Genomic DNA, 10,243 nt, shown 5'->3' with positions numbered 1-10,243 from the left:
TCTCTCTCTCTCTCTCTCTCTCTCTCTCTCTCTCTCTCTCTCTCTCTCAAAAACTAAACAGAATCCAGGCAAGAGATGATGGTACTGTGGTGGCGACAGCAGAGCTGGCAAAAGAAATCAAATACGTTCCGAGATTTAGAAAAGGCAAAATCGCTTAGAATGTACAGCCTGAATGTAGGAAAGGAGAATGAAGGACAGATGGGGGATGAGGTTCACATCTCTAGTTTGGGAGGTTAGATAGATGGTGAGTGGTACCAATCACTGAGAAGGGCAGGTGTGGCCAGCGAGCTTTTGCTCTTCAGCCAGCCGAGCTTGAGGCATCTATCTGTGAAGCATGCAAGCAGACGCGTTAAGGAAGCAGGTGAGTGCACATACAGGTCTGGAGCCGCGAAGAGGTCTTTAGGGCAACAAACCTGGGACTGGTCTACAAACAGCTGGAAACTGCAGGCATTGAGTAGATGAGATTGAGTAGATGAGATTACGTAGAGAAAGGACGTAATGTGGCAGGGCCCGAAGGAACCGCTTCCCTAATGTATGAGTGGAGAGGAGGAGTCAACGAGGAGGAGGTGGAATAGCCAGACGCAGACGAACAAAAACAGAAAGCAATGAAAAAATTATTTCAAGGACAGTAACTGTGTCTAAAGCTGAGCTGTCAAAAAGAATGAGAAGTAAAACTGGTGAGAATAATTCTAACAAAGACTGCATGGGATATAGAATGAGTAGGAGGTAGGGAAGAAGACAAAATCTACTCAAACAGCTTAACTGTGAAAAGGAGGAGGAACGAGGGAGAGAAAAGGCCAGGGAGGGCACCTGGGTGACTCCGTCGGTTGGGCGTCCACCTCTCGATTTCAGCTCCGGTCACGATCCCAGGGTCATGGGATTGAGTCCTGAGTCGGGCTCCATGCTGTGAATAAGGGAGGGAGGGCTGCCTGCCTCTGGCTGAATGGAGTCAAGAGAGGGCCCTCAGGGTGTCCGTAGGGGCTCCCAGGTGGGTACATAGCAACAAGGCCGTGGGTGGAGTGCCAGCCAAGCCATGAGCAAGGGACAGGGAAAAGAAGAGGGCATTCCCCAGACACAAGCACCCCTGAGCCAGGCAGGAACAGGCTGGAGACAGGACCAGCTCTGAGCACCGTCCTAGGTGAAACATCCTCTCAGAGAGGGGCAGCTGGGGCTGTCAGATGTCAGCTCACGATCCCAGGGTGATGGGATAGAGCCTTGTCAGGCTCTGTGCTGAGCATGGAGTCTGCTTGAGATTCTCCCTCTCCTTCTGCCCAGCCCCTGCATGCACATGCTCTCGCTCTCTCTCAAAGGAAAAAAGAAAAAGCCAGGAGGACTCGTGAAAAGTGCAGCTGAGAAGTGTGTGACAGGCGCATCAAGAAATCGAGGGAAAAAGTGAAGAAAGCAGCAAAGAGTGATGGATTTGGAAGAAACTGGAGGCTCTCAGGGACAAGAAGTCTTGGTAATATTAAAAAATACGAGTAAGGTTGGGAAACGTGGAATAATAGAAGACTGAGAGACTGCGATACTGAAGTTCCAGATTTCAGAAGAAGAACAGGGGCAAGCATTGAGAAGGTCTCAGCCACGGAGGGTCGGGGGGACCCAGAAGAAGGCGGAGCAGCAGTGAAAGTCCTGGAAGTAGACGAAGTCAGGAAAGGAAGGCCAGGCTGGTACACGGGTCACGTGCATGTATACTCGGGGTACACCAGAAGGTAACAAGACTCGGCGGGAAAAGGACACTGGTCAACCAGGCACTGAAGCCTACAACTAACATAAGTGAGATCCCAGAAAGCCAGAAGGTTTACAGTTGTAGGATATAGCCCGATACTCTGAGCCTCAAAGTAAAAGAGACTTGTATAAGAAGATGGAAGACGAACTGTTTGAAACAGGTACTGAGGAGCTAAGAGATGTCAACCCCACCTTACAACCCATTTGAAGGGGCAAGGCAGCTCCTACTCAAGAGAGCCGCAGAGAAGATTTTCTCAGGAAAAAAGCAGATTAATATAAAGAACGAAAGTGAAGATTGCTATATGAAAAGGCTGAGGATACATAGGGGTGCCTGGGTGGCTCAGTCAGTTAAGTGCCCGACTTCGGCTCAGGTCATTACCTTGCTGTTCAGAGATCGAGCCTCACATCAGGCTCTGTGCTGACAGCTCAGAGCCTGGAGCCTGTTTCAGATTCTGTGTCTCCCACTCCCTGTCCCTCCCCCACTCATGCGCACAGGTGCTCTCTCTCTCTCAAAAATAAACAAACATTAGAAAAAAATTTTTTAAGGATAAGGATATATAGATAAAAGTTAAAAGACAATAACAAGAAATAATCTGAACATAACCAAAGAACCCATGTGTAAAGCCCACAGCTGACACCATACTCAACAGTGAGAAACTGAAAGCTTTTTCTCAAAGATCAGGAACAAGGCAAGGATTTGCCACTTGTATTCGGTGTGGTATTGGAAGTCCTAGACAGAGTAATTAGTCAAGAAAAAGAAATAAAAGGCATCCAAATTGGAAAGGATGAAAAATTATCTGCTTGCAGAGGACATGATCTTTTACATAGAAAACCCTAAAGATTCCACACAACAAAAAAAACTGTTAGAAAATACAAATTTAGCAACATTGCAGAATACAAAATCAGCACATAAAAATCCAGTTTTTATATACTAACAATGAACAACCCAAAAAGGAAATTAAGAAAATAATCCCATTTACAATAGAGCAACAAAAAAAAAAAAAAAGTATATTTAGGAATAAATATAACCCAAGCAGGTGAAAGACTTGTACACTAAAAACTACAAAACACTGCTGAAAGAACGATACAAGTAAGTGGAAAGACATCCGTGTTCATGCACTGGAAGACTTAATATCATAAAAATGTGCGTACCACCCAAATAAGCTGCAGATTCAATGCAATCCCTATCAAAATTTCAGTGGCATGTTTTGCAGAAATAGAAAAAAAAAATCCTAAATTCATATGTAACACAAGGGACCTTGAATATCCAAAAGAATCTTGAACAAAGTTGGAGGCCTCACACTTCCTAATTTCAAAACATATTACAAAGCTACTAAAGCCAATGGTATGGGCATGAATATACAGACCAGCAGAATAGAACAGAGCACCCAGAAGTAAAAATTTTAAAAAACGGGCTGGCATATATGATCGATGGATGTTAGACAAGGATGCCAAGACCACACAATGGGGAAAGGACTCAAAATGGATTAAAGACCTAACTATAGGACCTAAAGTTATAAAACTCCTAGAGGAAAACACAGGGAGGAAAGCTTCCTAACACTGAATTTGGCAGTGAATTCTTAGATATGACACCAATAAGAGAGGCAACAAAAATAGAAATAGACAAATGGGATTACACCAAACTTTAAAACTTCTGGGCATCAAAGGACACCATCAAAAGAGGGAAAAGGCAGCCTATGAAATGAAAGGAAACATTTGCAAATCATCTATCTCCTAAGGGATTAAAGAATTCCTACAACTCACCAACAACAAAAAAACCCCAAGGAACCTGATTTTTTTTTAATTTTTTTTTAATCTTTATTTTTGAGAGAGAGAGAGAGAGAGAGTGTGTGTGTGTGTGAACAGGGGAGGAGCAGAGAGAGAGGGAGACACAGAATCCGAAGCAGGCTCCAGACTCTGAGCTGTCAGCACAGAGCCCAAAGCAGGGCTCGAACTCACAAACTGTGAGATCATGACCTGAGCCGAAGTCGGACCCTCAACCGACGTAGCCACCTAGGCACCCCAGGAACCTGATTTTTAAAAACGGGCCAAGAATTTGAACAGACATTTCTCCAAAGATAAACAAATGGCCAAACAGTATACGAGAGGATGCTCAACATCACTAATTATTAGGGAAATGCAAATCAAAACCACAAGATACCCATATCATACCCATTACGATGGCCACTATCAAAAGCAAAGCAAAACAAAACACAAATAACAAGCGATGGTGAGGATGTGGCAAGATGGGAAACCTCGTGTCTGTGAAATGGTACAACCAGTACGGAAAACAGAATAGTGCTTCCTCAAAAACTTAAAACTGGAACTACCCTATGATCTAGCAATCCCACTTCTGGGTGTACACCCAAAAGCATTGAAAACAGGATCTGGAAGGACTATCTGCTCACTCAAATTCATTGTAGTAGCATTATTCACAATAGCCGAGAGGGAGAAGCAACCCAAATGTCCATCAACAACGACTGGATAGAGAAAATGTGTTAGGTACATGCGTATGATGGAATATTATTCAGCCTTTTAAAAGAATGAAATCCTGCCATCTGCTACGACATTGATGAACCTTAAGAACGTTACGCTAAGTGAAGTAAGCCAGTCACAGAACACAAATACTATATGACAACACTCATGCAAGGTCCCTAAAGTAGTCAAACTGACAGAAACAGAAAGCAGACTGGTGGTTGCCAGGGGCTGGGCGGGGAGAGGAAATGGAGAGTTGTGTTTGATGGGTACAGAGTTTCAGTTTTGTAAGATGAAAAAACTCTAGAGCTCACTTGCACAACAATGGGAACATACTTAACTCTACTGCTGGTACACTTAAAAAGGGCTAAGGTGACAAATTTTAGGTGTTTTCTACTACAATTAAAAAACAGAAAGACCACATGGCATGAAAGAATGGAGGAGAAAAGTCAGAAGAAAGGAAGAGCAACAGGACAACAGGGGTTTGCATTTTGAACGCACCCTTGAATGTCAAGGATGGAACCAGAGCCAAAAGAAGCCAAAGGCAGGCTCCTACTACAAGATCAAGCTGTTTCTGATCTAATTCAGAAGGAGCGGGCCTCTTTTAAAGTCTCAAGATAACACTGGCAAAAAATTATGAGGGTGCCTACAAGACATCTTGAACATGGTTATTTCCTCAAATCTTCACCTGGTAGCAGAAACAGCAGTGATCCTTAGGGTGTGGGATGGGCAGGTGTCCCGAATGGACTTCCCTGTCGCCTGGAGCAGGTGCTCCTGCAAAGGGAATCCTAGTTCCCACCCAGGCAGACAGTATAAGGACTCAAGGGTAGTTAGAAAAGGGAGAAAAAGCACACATTATAGTTTTCACATTCCATTTGTGATAACATTTCCTCCACTTTTTTTTTTTTTAACATACTACCAATTTTTTTTTTAATGTTTATTTATTTTTGAGACAGAGAAAGACAGAGAGTGAATGGGGGAGGGTCAGAGAGAGGGAGACACAGAATCCTAAGCAGGCTCCAGGCTCTAAGCTGTCAGCACAGAGCCCGATGTGGGGCCCGAACCCACAAACCACAAGATCATGACCTGAGCCGAAGTCAGACGCTCAACCGACTGAGCCACCCAGGTGCCCCCAGATCTGAGAAACTTAAAATTGGTAGTATACACGGGGCGCCTGGGTGGGTCAGTCAGTTGAGCGTCCGACTTCGGCTCAGGTCATGATCTCACAGCTCATGAGTTCGAGCCCCGCGTCGGGCTGTGCTGACAGCTCGGAGCCTGCAGCCTGCTTCAGATTCTGTGCCTCCCCGTCTCTCTGCCCCAACCCACTCACATTCTGTCTCTGTCTCTCTCAAAAGTAAATAAACATCAAAAAACATTTTAAATAAGCTTCTCAGGTCTGTTCTTTACATGCTAGCTAATGGAATTCAAGTGCTGAGCCTTGAGAATACTTGGGGGGAAAGGGGATATGTCCCATTCAATCTACAGCTGTGAAAAACTAGACACCATGTAGCATCCCCAGATTATCTCTGACAGTGGTGAACTGAGATGGTTTACAAAAATATCAGTATGAATCTCCTTTCAAATGTGGAGACTTCCAATGTGGATTACAAAAGCTTAATCCCCAAAATACTGTAACTTGATTGGCTCTCTTAATTGTTTGGATAATTTTCATATAAAAATGTTACTGAAATCTTATTATCATGCTAAATCAGAGGGAGCTCTGGCACTTTCTTCTCCCTTCATGCCTAGAGGCTAATAAAACCCATGACTGTTGAACTCCTTATTCAGTCAAAAGGTTTGAAAGTCTTTGTCTCATTTAAATTAACCCGGGCTAACTGTATAAATGTGGAAAGTCACAGGGGTTGGAGGAAGCAGATTCACTCAGGGTCCTACAACAGCAGTGATAACAGATCAAGAGGCTGTAGTAAGAAACAGAAGGAATGAAATCCCGAGGAGACATAGGAGTTCAATCCCTGTCTAGTAAGAACTTGGGAAGTGACTCCTCTCTCCCTAGGCTGGGTCTCAATTTGTTCAGCTTCTGATCTCACAATCTATATCACAATCTATATCCGCTGTTATCCAGTGTTGATGGCACTGTTATAGTTACAATTTTCCAGAACTGATTACAAGAAGCCTTGGTCTTTGTGGTTTTAACATTTATTTTTCTTTTACACCACAATGTGTTCTAGAGAGGAGCACAGCTGAGCAAGATTTTGACCTTGGGCCCTTTTATACTGTTGGAGGTTGAAGGTGGGGTGGGTGGGGGCTGTCCGATATTTACCAGTGTTTTCCATACAGCCAATGGCTTCCCCATGTCAGCAGACAGATCCCAGCTGTAGTTTTCTTCCAATGATTTCTAAGTGTTTTAAAGAACACGGTCATCTTCTCCTAGGGATTTGCTAGCTTAATAGAAGCAGAAAAAGAAAAAGGTCAGTACCCAAGGTAATTGTGTAGAGGCCCCATGACGCCTTCCATCTGCCCATCCTGCCCATTTCCTTCCCTCACTCCTGTTCCTTGTTACCGTTCCTCTGGCCTCTTCCCACCTGCTCCCTTCCGGTCTCACCAAATCTTCTCACTGCCCACCTGCCTCTTCTTTCTTTCTTTCCTTCTACCTGAACTCACTTCTTCCCCTCTCTGCTCCCTTATGCCTCACTGTATTAGAAGCAAGGCGGGGGAAGGGCAGAGAAGAAGGCAATTCCAGGCCTCCTGCTTTTTCTTTCTTCCTACAGTCACTATACCACTGTTTAAGAGTGTTTGTCTAAATAAACAGTTTTAAAAATTAAAAGAAAATAAAAACTAATAAAAGGGGTACCTAGGTGGCTCAGTTGGTTGAGCGACTGACTTTGGCTCAGGGCATGATCTCTTGGTTTGTGAGTTCAAGCCCCGTGTCTGGCTCACTGCTGGCAGCACAGAGGCCCTTTCAGATTCTCTGTCCCCTTCCTCTCTGCCCCTTCCCTGCATTCTCTCTCAAAAATAAACATTAAAATTTTTACACACAAACGACTCAATAATAGATAAGTAATATAAAGAGCTTATTCAAAATAGAGGAAAACACTAGCCACTCAACAGGAAAATAAACAGAGCAGAGAACACACACACACACACACACACACACACAGAGAAAATTCCATGAAGCACTAATACAAATGGCTGTGTGCAGTTTTCAACTTCCTGAGTAATCAAAGACATGCAAACTACAAGGAACTATCACTGTTCACCTCTCAAAGTAACAAACTTTTGAATGATCGTATTCACAGATGACAAAATGAGAATCGACCCTCTCGTGCACTCCTGTGAGCAAGGTAAATTAATACAACTTTACTAAAAAACCAAGTAACCGTATAGATCCTTATTCTGTTTGTTTTCTTCACAGCACTTATCACTGGATGGTCTTTATTTGCTGATTTCTTTAGTAGCCTACCCCAAAGGAACATAAACTCCACAAGAGCAAGGACTTGGTTCTGGTCCCTGCTGTACCCCCAGGGCCTAAAATAAGATCGGGCACATAACAATCGATAGCTAGCTAACTGCTGAATGTGACAGGGTTCAGGATGCACCACCCCCAAAATATAGCAACTTAGCATGGTGAATATTTTAAGCTAAAGGAGTCTGAGACACTGTCAAAAGCAGGAAGGTCACTTTAGCCTCACCACCTGACTCGTCTTCCCTGAAATAGGTCATAAAATCCTCATATATGAGGTACCCTCCCTAAACCCAGAAGGAGCATCACCTGCAAAGAAAAAAGGATGCCAAGAAGAATCCTAACAAACATGCCTTGCTAAGTTTCCTGTTAACTTCAATTTCCTGGAACTCAACTTACCATATTCCTCTGTGACTGTCCACTCTTCATCAAACCTAATTTTCTATCCACTGACCACCGCCCCCCCCCCCACCACGCCCGCTCCTGGCCTAGAAACCTCACTTGCCCACTTGTAGGAAGGGAGAGCAGAAACCAAGCCAGGTTTGTGCTTGGGCGACCGACTGAATAAGGATTTCCATCATTAGATCTGGAACATAGGTTCGTGGAGAAATGTAATGTGTGCAGTTGAGGAGACAGTGAGTTTGAGATGCCTGCAGAACATCCAAGTGGATACCCAAATGATCAGTGGATGTCTGGATTTAGCAGTTTGGAGTTAGGAGAAGTTGGGTAGAAGATACAGATTTGGGACTCTTCAGTGTGAAGGAGGTCAAGTTTGACTGCAGATAAAAAATCACCCAAGGCCGGGGCACGTGGGTGTCTCAGTCCATGAAGCATCTGGCTCCGGCTCAGGTCATGATCTTGTGGTCTGTGGGTTCAAGCCCCGTGTCGGGCTCTGTGCTGACAGCTCAGAGCCCGGAGCCTGCTTCGGAATCTGTGTCTCCCTCTCTCTCTCTCTCTGCACCTCCACTGCTCACACTCTGTCTCTCCCTGTCTCTCAAAAAGGAATAAAACATTAAAAAAAATAATTTTTAAAAAATCCCCCAAGGCATGGGTAGAAATGTCAACAGTATTAGAGGACAATTTAAGAGTCAATAAAAGTCTGTTTAAAGATCCAGTGGAACTCCCTTTTTGTCACAAAACAGTGATTCGTACATTATAAAAACGTGCAAACACGCAAGGCCCCAGTGGAAAAAGCACTGGTGCAAGGGTCCTGAGGCCTCAATTCTAGAGTTGCTTAATTACTTCCAGACAGCGAGAGCCTGGGTAAGTCATTTAACCTCTACCTCTCTCCCCTTGTCAGTAAAATCAGAATACGCCACCGGCTCCTTTGGCTCAAAAGATCACACCCCAAAGAACTGTGAATGCCCTTTGTAAATTTCTCTGTAAGTATGTAAGTTGCCATGGCAATGTGCAATGTATTAGCTAACAATGCATATTCCTTCTAGGTACCCAAAAGAATTCTTACTCCTCAATCTCTGTGGAAGTCTCAATGTTATACGTTCAAATCAACATCTCTCCTCTGAAAAAGCAGATGGGCAGGTTGGTTGGTTGGTGGTGGTGTTTTGTTTGTTTAAGAACTCCCCAATTCTAATTGTATTCAACCCTCCTCACCTGTCAGGTGGGGATTTTCTCACTAGGCTGTGAACCCCTCGTGGGTAGGTGCTGTCTATGCATCTCTAGCAAACAGAACCTAGTAAAGCATCTGGAATGAATGAACCCATCCATCGATCAGCAACTACTCGCCCCATCTTGCAAGTGAGTAAGCCGAAGCCCAAAGGGAAAAAGGGAGTAAGGGTCACACAGGCTAGCGACAGCTCCAGTACCAGAACCCAGGCCAGCTGACTCCCAGCGTGACAACCGGGACCCCGCCATCCCCCCGCCCGCACCCGCCGCCCGGACCCCCGGCCCAGGCGGGCTCCCGCGGCTGCGCCCCCGCGCCCTGGAACCCCCGGCCCGGCCCCGTCCCAGCGCCCGGGGCTCCGCTCCCCTCCCGGGCCCCGCGCCGCTCACCCGGGCCGCTCCCGCTCCGCGCCCTGCCTTCCTGTGTGCTCCCTCAAGCTTCCCCCGCGCTTTTAAGGGAAACCGCGCCTCCGCCCTCGGGTTCCGCTGCGCCTTCCCGACGCGCCGGGACCGTGCGGCGTACGGGGGCCGCAGCCTGAGGGCCGCCTTCGTTTCTGCTTCGCTCGTTTTTTCGTCCGTTCCTCCCTTCACCCCTCCGTTTGTCGCTCCACAGTATTTTATGGGAAGCCTACCAAGGCAAACGCTGTTTGGGGACCTGGTACTAAATCGGAAAATAAACGAACAGGGTAAATTGAGATCAGAAGTACGAAAAAGAAAAAAAAAAAAAAAAAAAAAAACCCGAAATGCGTGGAATCAAGAGAGTGAGGAGGAGGCAGTCTCAGCCCTTCCGAGTAAGGGGCAACCGATCTGAAGGAGAGGGAGCAGGTCCCCAAGGATCTGGAGGAAGGGAGCGCCTGGGGGAGGGAACAGCCGGTGCAAAAGCTCTAAGGCCTGAGGCAGTTTGGCAGGTGGCGGTCAGGGCAGGCGAGGAGGCAAAGGACTAAGCTGGGGAGGTGGGCCCCACAGGCGGTGGTGGTAAGGAGTTTGGACGTTATACCGCCG

At 45.8% G+C, this 10,243-nt stretch overlaps 1 protein-coding gene across 4 annotated transcripts in view; it reads right to left on the bottom strand.

The window, feature by feature from the left end:
- The window catches only part of AGK (acylglycerol kinase), an 80,824-nt gene extending 70,951 nt beyond the window's left edge, over window positions 1–9,873 (bottom strand). For 2 of the 4 annotated variants that reach the window (XM_049641965.1, XM_049641968.1), the window contains exon 1: window positions 6,482–9,061. In XM_049641965.1, coding sequence (XP_049497922.1) covers window positions 6,482–6,582 — 101 coding nt within the window. In that variant the 5' untranslated portion in view covers window positions 6,583–9,061. Of the gene's footprint in view, window positions 1–6,481; window positions 9,062–9,631 lie in introns of those variants that run through there. The other 2 variants (XM_049641966.1, XM_049641967.1) reach the window with 2 other exon arrangements.
- Between the last annotated feature and the right edge of the window lie 370 nt (window positions 9,874–10,243).

The sequence above is a fragment of the Panthera uncia genome, chromosome A2 (assembly GCF_023721935.1).
Source record: "Panthera uncia isolate 11264 chromosome A2, Puncia_PCG_1.0, whole genome shotgun sequence".
Lineage (NCBI taxonomy): Eukaryota > Metazoa > Chordata > Mammalia > Carnivora > Felidae > Panthera > Panthera uncia.
The sequence above is the reverse complement of the archived record's forward strand: the minus strand, read 5'-3'. Positions and strand labels throughout refer to the sequence as shown.